The sequence below is a fragment of the Palaemon carinicauda genome, chromosome 17, assembly GCF_036898095.1.
Source record: "Palaemon carinicauda isolate YSFRI2023 chromosome 17, ASM3689809v2, whole genome shotgun sequence".
NCBI classification, from domain to species: Eukaryota; Metazoa; Arthropoda; class Malacostraca; order Decapoda; family Palaemonidae; genus Palaemon; species Palaemon carinicauda.
This window is the reverse complement of record NC_090741.1, coordinates 129,488,105-129,506,724: the sequence shown is the minus strand read 5'-3', so window position 1 is coordinate 129,506,724 and position 18,620 is coordinate 129,488,105. Positions and strand designations below refer to the sequence as shown.

The following is an 18,620-nucleotide window of genomic DNA, read 5'->3' as shown; positions in this document are numbered from 1 at the left end:
TCTCGGTCCTCCTACCTTCCCCCCATCACTGTTACTATGACAGACTCCATGGAAGTTGGTGCTGCCCCATTGAAACTTTCGCCGTTCGCCAGTGGAGAAGCGTTGGTTCGTTTTCAGCGCACAGAAGTCCAGTTCCGCATCAAGGGTGTGAGTCGCTCAACCACCAAAGCAGATTATTTTCTCGGGGCAATACACAAGGATACCTTCCCAGAAATCTCTGACGCCCTTAAAACATACCATCTACAGCAGTACCTGCCATCGCCAGCCATCCGTATAGCAAAGCTTTTTCAGCTCTCTCGATAAACGTTGGGGGACAAAAGGGCTTCGCTCGCCCTCTTGGAAATGACGGCTCTCCTCGTGAGGTGAACCTACTTCGTGCCCTTTGTGGACGCCGTTTACCCGATCCTGTACGCACTGCCATACGCGATGTCGATAGTTTACCCATAACGGAGTTGATGACTAAAGCCTACGCCCTTATGGGCAACCACTTCATGACCTTCAAGACCTCAAGCAATGCCTCTACTCCTGACGAAGAGGACCCTTATTCAATGTCAACCAAAGCTGACGTGAATGCCGTAGGACACACATGCCTATCCCGTGATTTACCGGAGCGGCGACAAAGCCACCCATCACCCAACACTCGCTCGCGACCCAACCAATGACTTCTACAGCCACTTGCTGCCGCCCATCGGCCTCAGATTTGTTATTACCACTCCAGATTCGGGGCTCTCGCGAAGAAATGTACCAATGTTTGTGAATGGCCAAAAAACATGTAAGTAGGCCATCGCTCGAGGTGTTGGCCTCCCATGTTTCTAATCTTTTCTTTCTACATGATGCAGGAACGGGCATGCGATTTTTGGAAGATATTGGTGCATGTCGTTCTCTTTTGTCAAGGGAACTCTTCAAGACACGACGTAGTTTGTCTAAGTCTGCCGACGTTCATCTGGTAGCTGCCAATGGATCTACGATACCCACCTACTGTTACGAGAACCTCATATTATCATTAGGAAATGGCAAATTTAATTGGAAGTTATTCATTGCTGACGTCACATTTCCAGTCCTCGGTGCGGATTTCCTTTCTCATTTCCACCATCTGGTCGATGTCGCCCACCGACGATTGGTCAACGCAGACTCGTACTTGTCGACACCTCTTCAACCCAATCCGTCCAACCTCACTCTCCACATCTGCGCACCCACAGATGCCTACGCCCACCTCCTCACATCGTACCTGTAAGATTTCCGTCTAGAACTTCACCAACCAACCTCGGCTCTTGCCAAACACGGTAATTATCACCATATCAAGACGTCGGGACCCCCAGTCTTCGCCAAATTCAGCCTCCATAACATCTTTTGCTGAGATGGAAGAAATGGTCCTTTGCCAAAAGGCCTCCAGCCCATGGTTGTCACCCTTACACATCCTCCTGAAGAAAGACGCCTCCCTCCGTCTGTGTGTGGATTACAAGTGCCTGAACATGCAAACGGAATCGGATCACTAACCTCTCCCAAACATCGCCGACGTGACCTCCTACATGCACAAAGTAAATGTTTTCTCCACGCTCTACCTCCTGAAGTGATATTTTCAGGTGCCTCTGAACCCAGAAGACATCCCGAAGGCTGCCATCACCACTCACTTCGGTACATACATCTTCAATATTCCTGTTTTGGCCTTCGTAATGCTACGGCCACTTTTCAACGTCACATGGAAGGCATCTTAGGGGACCTGCCCTTCTGCATATGTTATATTGAAGACATAAATGTATTCTCTTCCTCAATAGAGGACCAGCTTCGTCTCCTGCGCATCGTGCTCGATCGCCTGCAACAAAACGGTCTTGTAGTCCGGTACGACAAGTGTACATTATGCGCCAACGAAGTGTCGTTCTTAGGGCACCGCATCACTCTTGAAGGAGTCCATCCCCTATTTGAGGAGGTAGCAGCCATTCAGAACTTTCCCACGCCCTCGACCGTCAAAGCACTGCAGGAATTCTTAGGCATGATCAACTATTATCACCGTTTTTTGCCATTCATGGCCGCCACTCTTGCTCCCCTCTATGCCTCCCTCAAAGGCAAGCCAAAAGACATGAAGTGGGGCACCCTTCAAAAAGCGGCCATCTGCAACGCAAAGAATGCCCTATAAATTACTTCTGCTCTCACTTTTCCCATCCCACATGCCACTCTCTTACTTTCCACCAATGATAGCGACGTCGCTGTTGATGCAGTACTCGAACAGGTGGTCAACAGTTTGCCCCGCCCATTGGCATCCTTCAACTGTCTAGGGCAGAATCGGGTTATTCTACCTTCGATGGCGAATTGCAGGCAGTGCACTCGGCTGTCCATCACTTTTGCCGTATCTTAGAAGGTACGCACTTCAGTATTCACACAGACCACATGCCTCTGGTGCACGCCTTCACTCGACAGTCTGACGCCTGGTACGCCCGTCAACGCTGATATCTCTCTGCCGTGGCTGAACATAATTGCACACTTCAACATATCCCTGTGAAAATGAATTGTGTTGTTAATGCCCTGTCATGAAACACGTTGGCTGCTGTTCAACTGGGACTGGATTTCAATGCCATGGTTGTGGCTCAACAACAGGATACAGAGTATAAAGCATGTAGGACATACTGCACATCCCTATGTAGGGAAGACGTCCCGGTTGACGACTCCAATACCACCCACATCTGTGACATCAGTACTGGTAGACCGCGACCGTGGATTCCTGCTCCCATGTGCTGACAGGTGTTTGATTTCATTCACGGCCTTTCACATCCCTCGCACCGTTCTACTGGAAAGATGCTGAAGACGAAGTTCGTTTGCCATGGCATTGCTAAGGATGCTAAGGATTGGGTCTGTGCCTATACTTCTTGCCAAACTTCCAAAGTACATCGACACACGGATTCAGGAGTGGGCACCTTTCCTTAACATCATTACCTGTTTACCGTTATCGATCGCTCCACTCATTGGCCTGAAGCCATTCCCATGGAAACTGCAACGTCCGCCTCATGTACATCGGCCTTACTCTTGGGATGGATAGGAAGATTTGGTATCCCTGAACATGTTACTTCTGACAGGGGCACCACTTTCATGTCTCAATTGTGGACATTATTAGCGAATCTCCTGGGCATCACCCTACATCAGACAACTGCGTGAAACCCGGGTGCCAATGGAATGGTTGAACGTTTTCATCTCACCCTCAAAAGAGCTTATATGTCTCGCTGCAAGGACTCAAAATGGTTTAATAAGCTTACCTAGGTCCTCTTGGGACTAAGGACCACTCCTAAAAACACCCTCGACATCTCGGTAGCTGAAATGGTGTATGGCGACCCGTTGGTCGTTCCTGCCAAATTTTGTCCTTCTGCAACCTCCGCCGACAATATCCAGCACACACGTCGCGTGGTGGGAAAATCTACTCCATGCAACCAGACATACAAACCGCCAGCTAAGCATCACATACCGACAGACTTTCAATCTGTAACCCATGTCTTCCTACGCAACGGCCCTAGCAAGCCACTGCTAACGACCCCTCACACGCACCCTTTCCTTGTGATCTGGCGCAATCCGAAAGCATTCCTACTAAACTTTCGTGGCAAAGACGACTGGGTCTTTATTGATCGTCTAAATCCTGCTTATCTCCTGCCAGATGATCCGCCTATAGTTCGCCTCTCTATATCAGGACGCCCTTTTCAACATGTACAGTATGTCATTTTTTTGGGAGGGTGGGGAGACAAGTACTACCCGGGTGTCACATGAGCGTATATAGTAACGACATTTCTCTTTTTTGTATATATTATCCTTTGTATCTTTGCTCTCCCCTCGCACTGACAGCAACTTGTTTTAACATGTTTGCATACTCCTTAGTTATCTGTTAACAGAACCGGTTGCCGGTTGACAAGAAATAGCATGTCTGTATTTTGTGACCTTCTTACCGGGACCTTGTGTGCATATATACTCGATGTGTCATAATAAAGTTACTCAATTGTTTTCATCTCGCCTTAGAGTCACATCCTACTCCTGGCTCATCACAATGTTTAACTTAATGAAATCTTCTTCCACTGCGATTCGTCAAATCTCCGCCTCTAAATCCCTTTCTGCTTTCATACCTTAAGTTTATGGGTCAACTAGTCCATGCTTCTAGACATTTGATTTGGGCTTTAAACATTCCACTTATCGCAAAGCTACCACATGCCACTAAAATAGAGAGTCTTTGATTCATTTGCTTATATCCTTCTTTTACTACTATGGTTCAAGGCAATGTAAGGTCATTATGCTTACCATAGCTATTCCACGATCCACTTAAAAATATGAATAAATCATAATTTTTTATATTTATTTGGCAACAGTAAAGTACACTTTTCCTTTTCTCGGATTTTTTTTTTTTTTTTTTTTTTTTTTTTTTTTTTTTTTTTTGTTAGTGTAGGCTTATTAGCGTGTACTTTTCATGTCTGAAACATTAGGGAAAGTTGGAGCGAGGGTGATGATCATTAATCTTCAAACTACCAGGACATCAGCTCCCTAGGACAGATTTCTATTCTCTTTTGTAAGGTTTACTTACAGGAGAGAGAGAGAGAGAGAGAGAGAGAGAGAGAGAGAGAGAGAGAGAGAGAGAGAGAGAGAGAGAGAGAGAGAGAGAGAGAGAGAGAGGGTAGAAGTAAATAAAGAGAAATAACAAAACAAAAAACTGTTAGAGGAAGGAAAAGATGAAATCACATTGACGAAGATTATGGGTAACGTACTTGGAAAAAAGAAACTAAGAAGTTTCGGCCAAAATTTTGGCTGAAACCGACATCACCAGAGTGCCTTTAAAGCTCTGCTTACAGAGGACAAAAACCATGAAAATATACATATACGAAACTGGGATGAAGTTTCAATTAGTTACAAAAAAAGAATTAAAAGAAACTTTGAATGACGTTAAATTTTAAGACATATACAATTCCTTTTTTCCCACTTGGTACCTCAATGATAATCTATAGAAATAAAGAAGGTAATTTAACGCCCATATTAAAAGTGCCATAACATCTCTTTTATTTTCCGGTATTTTGTGACTGATATTTTGATGTTTTTTTTAGCATATATATATATATATATATATATATATATATATATATATATATATATATATATATATATATACATATATTTATATATATATATATATATATATATATATATATATATATATATATATATATATATATATATATATATATATATATATATATATATATATATATATATATATATAAGAATTTTTTTAGTGACTGAAACCACAGTTTTCTTTGTCCACGTTCAAATCCGTGGCAGACCAGAAGTTATTTTTTTTAAACTTCCTCTCCTTATAGGTCTTTGATCCCCAGGCAGAGAGGATTCGATATTAAGTGGTAAATATATATATATATATATATATATATATATATATATATATATATATATATATATATATATATATATATATATATATATATTTGTGTGTGTGTGTTTGTGTGTGTGTGTGTGTTTGTGTGTGTGTGTGTGTTTGTGTGCGTGTGTGTGTTTGTGTGTTTGTCTGCTTACTATATTGTTTCAAACACTTTCAATAACTTTATGATTTATTATATAATAGCAAAGATTATTTACTTTATTTAATCAAGTATTCTTTTTAGGTAATTAGAGCCATAAATCTTTGTTTAAAACAAATATTGAGACAACAGTTGTAGAGATAGTTAATGGCTAAGAGAGATTATTTTTCTTTTTGCAAGATTCATGAAAATATTGTGGTAGTTTAACTGACAGTTGTCCAATGACACTCTATAAAACACAAAAATGTGTGTAGTAAGGTTTTGCACTAAAATAACAAGAAGATAACAGTTAATGATAAGAGAAAAGCAATATAGGCTTAGTGTCATAAGTAGATATACTACTATTGAAGGAATACGTTATCAAAACCGAAAATTATATGTATCCCGAAAGTAGTGAGACGAAAATGGTCTACCGTAGAAATGGTCGAAGCTTTCATCACTTAAATGTCGTCAGCTTTTTGGAAACAAACCGAGATTAGACAAAGAGCTCCTGGAGCATTTAGGGAACTGTCTTGCTTTGACCAAGATGTAATTTTCTTAATCAGTGTTGTCAGCATATTTTGAGAAACCGAGCTTCGAGGGGAAATCCTTCTTTATGAAAAATGTCATCACGAATGGACACGTGCAGCGCTTTTGTCATGACTTAACACGAAGTCCAGATTGCATTAGACCATTAGACATTAGTTATAGAAGTTTCCATATCATGATTTAAGTAGGAGTTTTGAGGAAACAAATCATGACGAAGAATTGCCAAAAAACTCATATGGAAATGACGACTGCCCACTGTATTTACCTTGGCCCATATATGGGTATATAAACTTCAAGAATAGATTTTTTGGGGGAAGAGAGTACAGGGCATAGTAAAAGAGAGGAACTAATTCCGCAACAGATAGGAACCACGTCCTGGTGAGATAGAAAGCGAAAAAATACCAGAAATCTGATAGAGCCCTTTGCTAACTTCCCCTTCAGACGACAAACACCAAACGCCTATCTCCAAATTCCTGTCATGGCTGAGATGAGACGAATTGAAGTAGCCATCTCTCCCTGTTTGTAACAAGAAGTACCCAACACTGCCTGCAACCTGGCCATAGTTTTGCATTATCATCAAATTCTTGGAGTGGACTTCTGATGTCCCATCTCGATGCCAACCTTTCTGTGACGTCTCCGAATCTGAAGTCCTCGAGCCCGTTTCACCTGAACTTCAGCCACACTTCTTGTACGTTCTCAAGCATGAAGCCTCTGTACCAGTATCATTTCAGTAGCAGCAGAAAACTATTTAACATTCTTTAATTGTTTCTGTTTTACTGATTGTTGCCCTTTTCTGTTAATGTTCTGATTGATTCTATTTGTCACATAAAGGAACTGAAGAAATAACAGTGGTTTTCTGTATAAGCCCGTGAATATACGTTTTCTTTTTGTATTAATTTCCCATGGTTCAATGGTGGTTATCGGACAAATTTACTTCAAATATTAAAATAGCCTGTAACGCTTAGAAATAAAAGAAGAAGGTTGGCACCACTCGTCATGCTGTCAACATTAAACATAAAAATCAGAGAAAATTAAAGTGAAACATTCTAATGTCTCGATTTAAGGTTGCTGCAAACTTCTCAATTATCAGAATGGTGCTCATTATTTTATCTTACCACACAAACTTTACTAATTTCAAGTGAAGTATAACAGTTAAAAGAGTTAATTTTAGAGTATTATACATTGTTCCTCAAACCTTTAACAGAAAGGTATTCAGGGTATGTATTTTGATGGACCTAAAAAAGGAAGAGGACAAACATTCTTATGGCAGTTGAGTGCGAAAACGTAAATATTTTTCTTCTTCTTCTGATAAGAAACATTTTATCCTAAATACACCCCCAAGAAATACCTAAAATGATAAAAATTTCTTTGCAAAGCTAAGATAAATTACAACAGACCTCATTGAATTTTAATTAATGGATGGAAAGTTGAGATTAAGAGACGTTTGGGTTTGGTAATTCCTGACACTTAGTGTTTATATTGGTGCATATTTATTATGATTTTCATGATTTTCAGCGTCAATAACATCAAAACCTTAATCATATGAAGAATAAAAAATACTAAGTAACAACTGATCAATTAGAAGATCCCTGACTAAATAGACAAAATAATATACTACACTTCTCTCAGTGTTTGTATGGTGGAGTGCATACACTGACACACATTAGAATATAAGACTCAGCAGATAAAAATGTAAAACCAATTACAGTATTTTCCTGCCCAAAATTAAATGATTTTAATAAATTTCTCATATTTTCCTTATTATTAAAATCTCTTGATTGATGACATATTTCTTCGCAATTTTTCATACCTTATAATTGATTTAGTTCTTATGGCATTGTAGCACGAAACTGTTAGTATAAAACATATACTCTATAATCAGTCAATTTCGGAATATTCAGGAGCAAAAAGAAAAGATAAAATTAAAAAGGGGAATAATAAAATCTTTAGAAGTGAACGACCTTGCAGACATTAAGAGAAATTTCCACTGATTTCACATAAGTCATTCCGCTTCGAGAATCCTCCTATTTTTATAGACCTAATCCAAGATTTAGCAATGTTTATGTCGGTTAAAAACTCATGTATCAAAAACCTATCACGATTCCTCTTTATTAGACTATCTCTAATTAGCGTGATGAATCGTAAGAACCTTTAAAGTTATCCATATTTGCTGTTTGAACGTTCATCAGGCGAATTCCGATCATATTAAAGGTTTCTTAATTTTTCTCAACAAATTTCATCACGGAGAAATTCATATATTTTTTATGATAAAATGATGAGCTACATTAGACATTCATGCTTCTCAGTCAGGTTTGAAGTTTAATAACACGTCTGAATATGCATTAATGTCCATATTCTAATATCTTTACTTTCAAAGCTATACATTGGCCATTAAATAAACAAACTTAAGCTTCTTATGTTCCGGAATTCAGGTATTTTAATGTCTTGGAAAGAAAATTTTAATGAAAGGTTGTTAGATAAATTTTTCATAAAAAAATTTTAGATTCAAAGAATGAATAGCTTAGAGTTTTCTCTATTTGATAAACACTCCAGAGCTCGAAATCTTTTAATTGATACATGATATAGAAACAAAAATAGATATCAGAAGTAATCAAGGAAAATAAAATAAAGTAAAAGAGGAATTAAAGGATCTTCCAAAAAAAAAAAATCCTAAGAAGATTCTGTTTATACGGATTGGGTGTATTCATCACGCTGATTTCCCTTTTGTACCAGTAAATCACTTGATTCAGATTTTGAGTTCTATCTGTTATGTTTAATTCTCATTATTCTAAACACTTGTTAAATCAAATAGTGTATTAGAGAGTTTCATGCACAAATATTTCATCATCCAATTAGTAAATTTGGTTCTGTTATATGAGTATTTTTCTTTGTTTTCGGTGAATGTATATGTCTCAGGGTGTTTATATTTCATGGGTATCTCTATGATCAATGAATTTTATTCATAGAAAAAATTCCACATGATGTAATTTCTTTGATCAGGTAATTGTGTAGGCAATAATATAAATAAACATTTGAGTTTCAGTGTAAAAGTTTGTGATATACTTTTTAATAGCAATTGATAAATCTCTTAATCCAAAATTACTTTCAAAATTAGAAAAGAATACTCGTATAACTAAAGCTCCTTGGCCATACAAATAAAATCTGTCATTGAGGATCCTTGATTTTAATCTTCTTATAACAAGAGGAAAACACTCCTATCATTAATTATCCTAATCTTAGATTACTTATAAGAATAGAAAATAAACTCCATAAATTAATAATCTAACATTTAGTAAAAATAATTCTATAAACTATATTTTCACTCTGATTGTACCGATGACTTAGTATTAAGGAAAAAAATATTAGCAATTAATGACTGTAAGTGATGATATATTCAATAGAATTAAAATCAAATTTTAATAACCAATATCAATCTAAAAAAATCGATAATTATCATATTTCTCGTATTATTAGGATTATTAAATTCAGTCCGAGTCAGTTTAAAATTTTTTGTTCGGGAACTTCACTATTCATTACATTTCTGATCAGGAATTATATTCACCAATAAATTTTGGATTTACATTTTTCGTAAGTTCTAATATATGTGCTGCCGTCATAAGACTAATTTTTTTGAATAATGTAATAAAAAAATAAAAACATCATCTAAAACTCTCGTGTCAAGTTCCATTTATTTCCACAAACTCGGAATCCCAACTCACGGTCAAAATATATTCCGGAACTCCACCAACTTACTTGGATGCAGCGACACTCGGCTACAATACACAACTTCTGACAAAGTTTGAGTCTGGGAGATGGAACATATCTCTCTCTCTCTCTCTCTCTCTCTCTCTCTCTCTCTCTCTCTCTCTCTCTCTCTCTCTCATGGCTTGGGGACTTTTTCATTAGTTTCTATCTGTAATTAATCCCGACCAAAATTAACACAAAATTGTAAATCGTTGTCTAGAAATTCTCTCCAATTTGTATCACTCCATCTCAAATGTAGATAATATATATTTTTTTATTCTTTTAAATAATCATCTGCTGGGACTCGGCTGGATGTCTGCTTTTAGCCAATTTAATGCTTCTCGCAGTGTTAAATGGATCCTCAATTTTGTCCGAATTGTCTTTACGAATGGCTTCTGTTTTTAGGTAGTTTATTGTTTTAGATAATTCTGCTAGTTCTATTAATCTCTCGAATTTTCCCCTCAATCCCAACCTTTTGTGGTTATACTAATATAGATTATTAACCATTCCTTCTCTACTTGTTTCAATTGCACACATACCACAAACACGCACAAAAAGATACACACACACACACACACACACACTCACACACACATATAATATATATATATATATATATATATATATATATATATATATATATATATATATATATATATATATATATATATATATATATATATTCTTACAAAGCTGGTCTAGTGTAGAGTAAATCCTGTAGTTTATTGGTGATTTTATTTACATTTCATATATTGTTTTCATCTAAACATTGTAGAGATGGTCTCTGGCCCGTAAAATAAGCCCCTCTCATATAGATATACGTATTTTATATAAATTACGCAAGACTTTCGTTGTGTATTTCATGGTATTCTTTATTCAAGTTAGTATATATGTATTTACGTAATTTTTAGGAATTAACTTTTTATTTCACGTATGTTTGCTACAAAGTCTTACATAGTCTACTTAAAAGTGTTGAAAGATTCGTGCGAGATATGAACAATGGATAAGCTGATCTTTTATATTCTATGATGTATTGCATCAAGTTTGGTGGAGAATATTCAGAACATATGCCTTTGAAAATTCTCTACCATGTACTTTAGAAACATTGCGAAGGCTTGGTGAGAGGAGGTTATCTTTTTTTTTTCATTTCGCGGACAAGGGGTGCAGGGAGTAGCGTCGAGGAGAGTGATATTTGGTAACTTAGACGCTTGTCACATTCCCCACGCTACCAGACCTAGATCCTGGAACCTTCTGGAAGCAGTTATATTTCATATACAGGTGACCTAAGGTTGGGTTAGAGTTAGATAGATATCGAGAAAGAACTGCAGCTTGAAGAGAGCCTCCTCCCCCTCTCCCTCTCTCATTTCCGCACATAACCCAGTGTATTGTTTTCTGAAAGTGTCCAGTACGTTAGTATGTCCTCTCCTAAGATACTCTCTACCCCAAAGTAAAGTGTGTATCGAAATGATACACAAGACTAGAAGGTGATTTTGACTTCATTGTATTAGAGTTAGTGTTGGAATTGTATAACATGTTTTGCAAAAGGAAGTATAGGAAGTATAGGATTTGTAATATGATCAAATTGTCTATTATTCATCAACTGTCAATCGTGAACATTGTATTAATCAGAATTATTCTAAGCTTCAGTATAATTTTCATTACATTATTTACTTCCTAGGGTAATGTTTATTCAGATATAATAGTTCAATTCCTTTTATTATTTAATTTCAGATCGTAACTTTTTTGTCTTAATCTAATATTTGTTCAGACTGTATTCATCCTATGACTTATTTTTGTTATGAAAATTCTTTTCAAAGTGTTGTAATCTTTATAGAATATATTTATTTTCGTAAAGAGTGTATTATTCCCATCATCAATATTTCGGAACAAGATTGTAGTCGATTCCTGTTAAGAACAACAATAAGTTAAATATGTTTTAATAATACTTAAGAGTAATTACCCCGTTTAGTTTGATTGTACTTGAGAGACGTTTGGATATTCCATGTTTTATATATTATCAACAACTGAGAAGGAATGAAAAAAAAAATAAGAATATTTCTTTAATGTATATATATATATATATATATATATATATATATATATATATATATATATATTTATATATATATATATATATATATATATATATATATTTATGTATATGTATATGTAGGTATATATACATATACTGTATATATATATATATATATATATATATATATATATATATATATATATATATATATATATATATATATATATGTATATGTATATATATATATATATATATATATATATATATATATATATATATATATATATATATATATATATATATATATATAGTCTTATGAAGCTGGTCTAGTGTAGAATAAATAGAGTAATTTATTAATGAAATTATTTATATTTTAATTGTGCATTGAAGAGGGGTTAACCACCTCTTGAGATAAATTCTTCTCTTGTAGATTTGAATTTATTGTGTAAATTATGTAAGACTTTGGAAAAACCTAGTGATTGGATGTTATATCTTTATTTCGGGTACCAAGGGTGGGCGGAGCTAGCTGACTGAGAGAGTTCGTCTCTTGTTGCGTGGATATAGTTGAAAGAGCAATACTTGGTAACTCTGATGCCTTGCCCAGCCTCCAAGCTTCCAGAACATTCTCCCCCTTGGAATATTCTGGAAGTAGTAAGTCTCTTATAACGGCGACCCCAGGGTTGTATAGATAGACAGATAGAGAATTCCAGCCTTAAGACAGCCATCTTCACCAACCTCTCCCTCTCGCACACAGCTCAGTGTATTATTTTGAAAGTGTTCAGTGACATAACGAAATTTTGGTTTTACAAGCTTTTTAATCATAGTGAGTACTTATAGAAATTCTCTTAGAAATTTTGTAAACAGCCCTGTGAGAGGGTGATAGGTTCCTGTATTGTGATCTGGTTATCTATTTTCATTAAGTGTCGAACTTAAATATTGTTTATCAGAATTTATTTCAAGTAATACCATTGATTGCCTAATTTTCATAACTGTTATTTCCTTTTCTTAGTCTAAGGTTTATTCAGATAAGATAGTTCATGTGAAGTTATTATATAATTTTCAGATCGTAACATTTTTTCCTCAATCTAAGTTTTGTTCAGACTTAATATTCTGAATGATTTATTTTCTTTTTTGTAAATTTTTTCAAAGTGTTGTAATTTATATAGAATATATTTATTTTTGTGAAGAGTATATTATTCCTTTCACCATTGCGTAAAGTAATATTCGCTCATATCCAGTTAAAGAATCGTAGTAAGTAATAGTTTTAAATAATTCTTAAGAATAATTACCCAATTTTTTTTTTCAGTGTACTTAAGAGGCCTTTGGATATTCAGTGTATTATATATTGCTGTATGGAGTTATTTAACTGTCTCAGAGTTTGTGTATCAGTATTTTCAAGTGTCACATATTTCATGTAAAAGCAAACAGGCGTGTCTGGAATTCGAGAGGTTGTATAGCTTGCCAGCCGTAATATATAGTATAAAATATTTTTGATGCCCAGACCCTGGAGCCATCATAGTATAATATATTTTTGGTGCCCAAACCCGGGAGCCATAATATTATAATATATGTTTGGTGCCCAGACATTTGGGATTGAGCGATTCTTTTTTAGATATTGGTGATATCATGGCCAGGTTTTGTTTAAAGATTTTGAACTATACAGTGTTGATAGCAACTTATGTATCGTTTGGATATATATTTTGGTGAGATATTCAATATTGTTAAATTACAAGATAGCACAGTTTAATATTAAAGAGTTTTTGAATAACCCAAATGTTCAGGAACTGTCAGAAGCTAATGTAACTAAAGCTCAGGGGATCTCTATCTCAATGGCATGTGGTGGCCATGCTATGAGTGGGATGAATAAGGGCAAAATCTAATGTCTAGCCTTTGAAGCATTGATAAACTCTTGGAAGTTGGCTGAAGAGAATATTGTGGTAGCTTGTGAACTGTAGAAGCAAGCTAAAGAAGAGTTTTTAGTGAAGCAAGGAACGGTTGATCCTCAAACTGAACGCATGAAAGCAGATCTCAAAGGGGAATGATATAGAAGAAAAAGAACGAGATGAATCACAAGAGATTACAAAACAAGCGAAGTTGATGGAAGAAAGGCGAGAAAAAGAAGAGAAAGAAAGAGAGATGGCGTGCAAAAGGAAAAGAGAGGGAAGAAGCGAGGTGTGCGTGAGAATTAGAGCTGTTGCAGGCCCGTGCTTAGTTGACACCGAAAACCGAGAGGACTTTTGCTAGGCAAAAACCCATGTTTAATATTTTAGAAGCCCAGAGGTTAATTCCAAGACTCAGAGAAGAGTCTCCAGATGAGTTCTTCAATGATTTTTAAACGGTTGCAGCCATGATGATATGGCCTAAAGATAATTGGCCTGTGTTTTTGCAGAGTGTGCTCTTTGGAAAGGGCTGCAGTGCTTATTTATACTTATCTCAGGACCAGAGGATGGAGTATCAAAAAGTGAAGAGGAGCGTGCTGCAAGTGTATCAGATGGCCCGTGAATATTAAAATGAAAAGTTCCGGAGTTTGAAAAAGGATGAGAAAATTACTTTCATGGATTGCGCTTATTACGTACGACAATATTTTAAGAAATGGACAGAAGCTGTTACCGTAAGGGAAATGGCTGATTTAGAAGAATTGATAATACTAGACCAGTATCTACGAGGAGTTCATGAACATATTTGAACTTACTTGAGAGAGAGAGAGAGAGAGAGAGAGAGAGAGAGAGAGAGAGAGAGAGAGAGAGAGAGAGAGAGAGAGAGAGAGGTGAAGAAACTTGATAAAGCCACTTCTCTGAGTGAAGATTATAGGATTATCAGTCATAAACCCTCCTCCGGCTCGAAGTTTCCACTGTCGTTCTGACGACGTGTCAAGTATTCGACGAACCATGGAAATAAGTTCGGAAATAACTACTGGAACAAGTTCAACAGTTACGACAGAAGTACCACTGTTACTATCCCTAAGCAGAATGCGATAGTACCAAAGCAACAAACGTTGAATCCTCCTCTTTCAAGTATCATGAAAGACATGGAAAAGATTGATATTGTAGGTTTTAGGTGTGGCAAGAGAAGCCATATCAGTAAGGAATGCTGGTCAAGCCAACTGAAAGTAGTCGCTCAAGTAAATAAAGATAATTTAACTTTACAGAGTGCGAAGACTGAGAAGCAATCGGGGAAGGACAAAAGGGAAAATAAATCTGCTAACGTTTACACGACAAACAGGACTAACCCAAACAGTGTACATACCTTTAAAACATATATCTAGGAAGGTATGTTAGTAGTGTGATGAGCGAAGAGTTAGGTTGTGACTCAAAAGCAGTATGAAAGCAACTTAGTAACTTTATTACGACACATCGAGTATATATACACAGAAGGTCCCGGTAAGAAGGTCACAAAATAAAGACTAGCTATTTCTTGTCAAACCGGCAACCGGTTGTGTTAACAGTTAACAATGGAATATGCAGACACAGTAAAACAAGTTGTTGTCAGTGCGAGGGGAGGGCGAAGATACAAAGGATACTATATGCAGAAAAGAAAAAGGTTGTTACTATGTATGCTTGTGTGACACACGGGTGGTACATGGCTCCCCCCCTAAAAATGACATACTGTACCTGATAGATAGGGCGTCCTGCTCTAGAGAGGCGAACTGTATGCGGGTCATCTGGCAGGAGATAACCAAGTTTTAGACGATCAATGGAGACCCAGTCTTTTTTGCCACAAATGTTTAGTAGGAATGCTTTTGGTCTGCTTTGGATCATAAGGAAAGGGCCCCTGTAAAGGGGCGTTAGTGGTGGCTTGCTAGTGTCGTTGCGTAGGAAGACGTACGTTGCAGAGTGCAAGTCTGTCGGTATGTGATCCTTTGCTGGAGGCTTGTAAGTCCGGCGGCATGGAGTAAATTTTCCCACGACGTGACGTATGTGCTGGAGATCATCGGAGTACGTTGCAGAAGGGAAAAAACTCGGACGGGACGACCAACGGGTCGCCATACACCATTTCAGCTGCCGATAAATCCCGGGCCTCTTTAAGATTGGTCTTTAGTCCCTGAAGGACCCAGGGAAGCTGAGTAAACAAGTTTGAGTCCTTGCAGCGGGACATCAAAGCTACTTTGAGGGTGCAATGGAAACTTTCAACCATTCCATTGGCAGCAGGATTATAGGCAGTTGTCTGATGTAGGGTGATGTCCATTAGATTCGCTAATGGCGTCCACAATTGAGAAGTGAAAGTGGTACCCCTGTCAGAAGTAACATGTTCAGGGATGCCAAATTTTGCTATCCATCCTGAGAGTAAGGCAGATGTACATGAAGCTGACGTTGCTAGTTCCATGGGAATGACTTCAGGCCAACCAGTGGAGCGGTCTATGACGGTAAACAGGTAGAGATGTCCTTTTAATGTAGGTAGGGGGCTACAACGTCGTAGTGACTGTGGGCGAGACGACGCTGAGATTAAGGAAAGGTGTCCACTCATGAATCAGTGTGTCGATATACTTTGGAAGTCTGGCAAGAAGTATAGGCGCAGACCCAATCCTTAGCATACTTAGTAATGCCATGCCTAAACAAACTTTGTGTTCAGCTGCTGTGCAGTAGAACGACGCGAGGGATGTGAAAGGCCATGAATGAAATCAAACACCTGTCGGCGCATGGGAGCAGGAATCCACAGTCGCGGTTTACCAGTACTGATGTCACAAATGAAGATGGTGTTGGAGTCGTTGAGGGGAACGTCTTTCCAACGGAGGGATAGGCAGGATGTCCTTCATGGTTGATACTCTAGATCCTTTCGTTGATCTTCAGCCAAGGCGTTGTAATCCAATCCGAGTTGAACGGCGGACAACATGTTTCTTGACAGGGCATCAGCAAAAGGATTAAATCTCCCAGGGACGTGTTGAATGGTGCAACTGTATGCGTTGACAGACGGACCAGACGTCAGACTCTCGAGTGAAGGCGTGCAGCAGAGGCATGTGGTCTGTTCGAATGACGAAGGGCGTACCTTCTAAAAAATGACGAAACTGATGGACAGCCAAGTGCACCGCCAGCAATTCACGATCGAAGGTATAATAACCAGATTCTGCCTTGGACAGTTTTCTGCTGAAGAATGCTAATGGGCAAGGCGAGCCGTTGACCACCTGTTCGAGTACTGCACCAATAGCAACGTCACTGGCATCGGTGGAGAGAAGGACAGGGGAATGTACGACGGGGAAAGTGAGAGTTGCAGCAGTTGATAGGTCATTCTTTGTATTGCAGAAGGCGCTTCTTGAAGGGGACCCCACTTCAGGTCTTTTGGCTTGCCCTTGATGGAGATGTAGAGGCAAGCAGGAGTGGCGGCAATGACTGGCAGAAAACGGTGATAATAGTTGATCAAGCCCAAGAATTCCTGCAGTGCTTTAATGGTCGAGGGCGTGGAGAAGTTCTGAATTGCTGCTACCTTCTCAGAGAGGGGATGGACTCCTTCAGGAGTGATGTGCCCTCAAAACGACACTTCGTTGGTGCCAAAAGTACACTTCTCGTACCGGACTATAAGGCCGTTATGTTGCAGGCAGCCGAGCACGATACGCATGTGACGGAGGTGTTCCTCTTATGAGGAAGAGAACAAAAGTAGGTCGTCCACGAAATATATGCAGAAGGGGAGGTCCCGTAAGATGCCACCCATGAGACGTTAAAAAGTGGCCCAAGCATTACGAAGGCCAAAGAAGGAGTAATTAAACGTGTATGTATCAAAGGCAGGTGCAATGGCAGTCTTAGGGATGTGTTCTGTGTTCATGGGCATCTGATAATACCCCTTTAGGAGGTTGAGCGTGTAGAAATCCTTCGCTTTGTGCAGGTAGGAAGTCACGTCGATGATGTTTGGGAGGGGGTAGTGTTCCGGGTCTGTTTGCAAGGTCAGAGGCCTTTAACCCCCACATGGACGGAGGGAGCCGTCTTTCTTCAGGATGATTTGTAAGGGTGACGACCATGGGTTGATGCCCTATTGGCAAAGGCGGATTTCTTCCATATCGGTGAACGTCTGTTTGACGGCTGCAAATCGATCAGGTGCCAGACGTCTGAATTTTGCAAAGACTGTGGGTCCCGTCGTCTTAATATGGTGATGCATACCGTGCTTGGCAGGAGCCGTGGGCGTTTGGCAAAGTTCTGGATGGAAAATTTCCGGGTATAATGTGAGCAGGTGGGTGTAGGCATCCGTGGTTGCGTTGATGTGGGGATCGAGGTTGGAGGGGGTGGGTTGAAGAGGTGTCGACAGATACGAGTTTGCGTTAACCAATATTCGGTGGGTGACATCGACCAGAAGGTGGTAATGAGAGAGGAAATCTGCACCAAGGATTAGTAATGTGGCGTCAGTAACGAGAAATTTCCAATTAAATTTGCGGTTTCCAAACGATAATATGAGGTTCTCATAACCGTATGTGGGTATCGCAGATCCGTTGGCAGCTACCAGGCGAAAGTCGGCAGACATAGACAGACTCCGTTGTGTCCTGAAGAGTTCCCTTGGTAAATGTGAACGACAAGCACCCATGTCTACCAAAAATCGAACGCCCCATTCCTGTATCATGTAATAAGAAAAGATTAGAAACACGGGAGCCACCGCCACAAGCAATGGCCTACTCATACGCTTTTTGGCCACTGACAATCCTTGGCACATTTCTTCGCGGCAGCCCCGAATCTGTAGTGGTAGTAACAAAACTGCCGCCGATGGGTGGCAATAGGTGGCTGTAGAAGTCAATGGTTGGGGCGCGAGCGAGTGGTAGATGATGGGTGGCTTTGACACTGCTC

General features: G+C 38.5%; 1 protein-coding gene across 1 annotated transcript; it reads right to left on the bottom strand.

The window, feature by feature from the left end:
* Positions 1-15,786: 15,786 nt before the first annotated feature.
* On the bottom strand, positions 15,787-17,409 carry LOC137656605 (uncharacterized). Its single transcript, XM_068390776.1, has 3 exons — positions 17,363-17,409; positions 16,897-17,183; positions 15,787-16,295 (listed from the first exon to the last, which is right to left on the bottom strand). Exons 1-3 carry the CDS (start codon positions 17,407-17,409, stop codon positions 15,787-15,789), a joined length of 843 nt encoding a protein of 280 aa, XP_068246877.1.
* Positions 17,410-18,620: the final 1,211 nt, after the last annotated feature.

Bases quoted from the DNA above. Each gene is read 5' to 3' on its own strand.
- LOC137656605 (XM_068390776.1), bottom strand. From the start codon at position 17,409: ATGCGTATCGTGCTCGGCTGCCTGCAACATAACGGCCTTATAGTCCG. The intron at 17,184-17,362 runs GTACGAGAAGTG...GTTTTCTGCCAG, and splicing joins CATAACGGCCTTATAGTCCG to TCATTGCCGCCACTCCTGCT. The intron at 16,296-16,896 runs GTGAATTGCTGG...CCTTAATCTCAG, and splicing joins TGGTTATTATACCTTCGATC to CGTCGTCTCGCCCACAGTCA.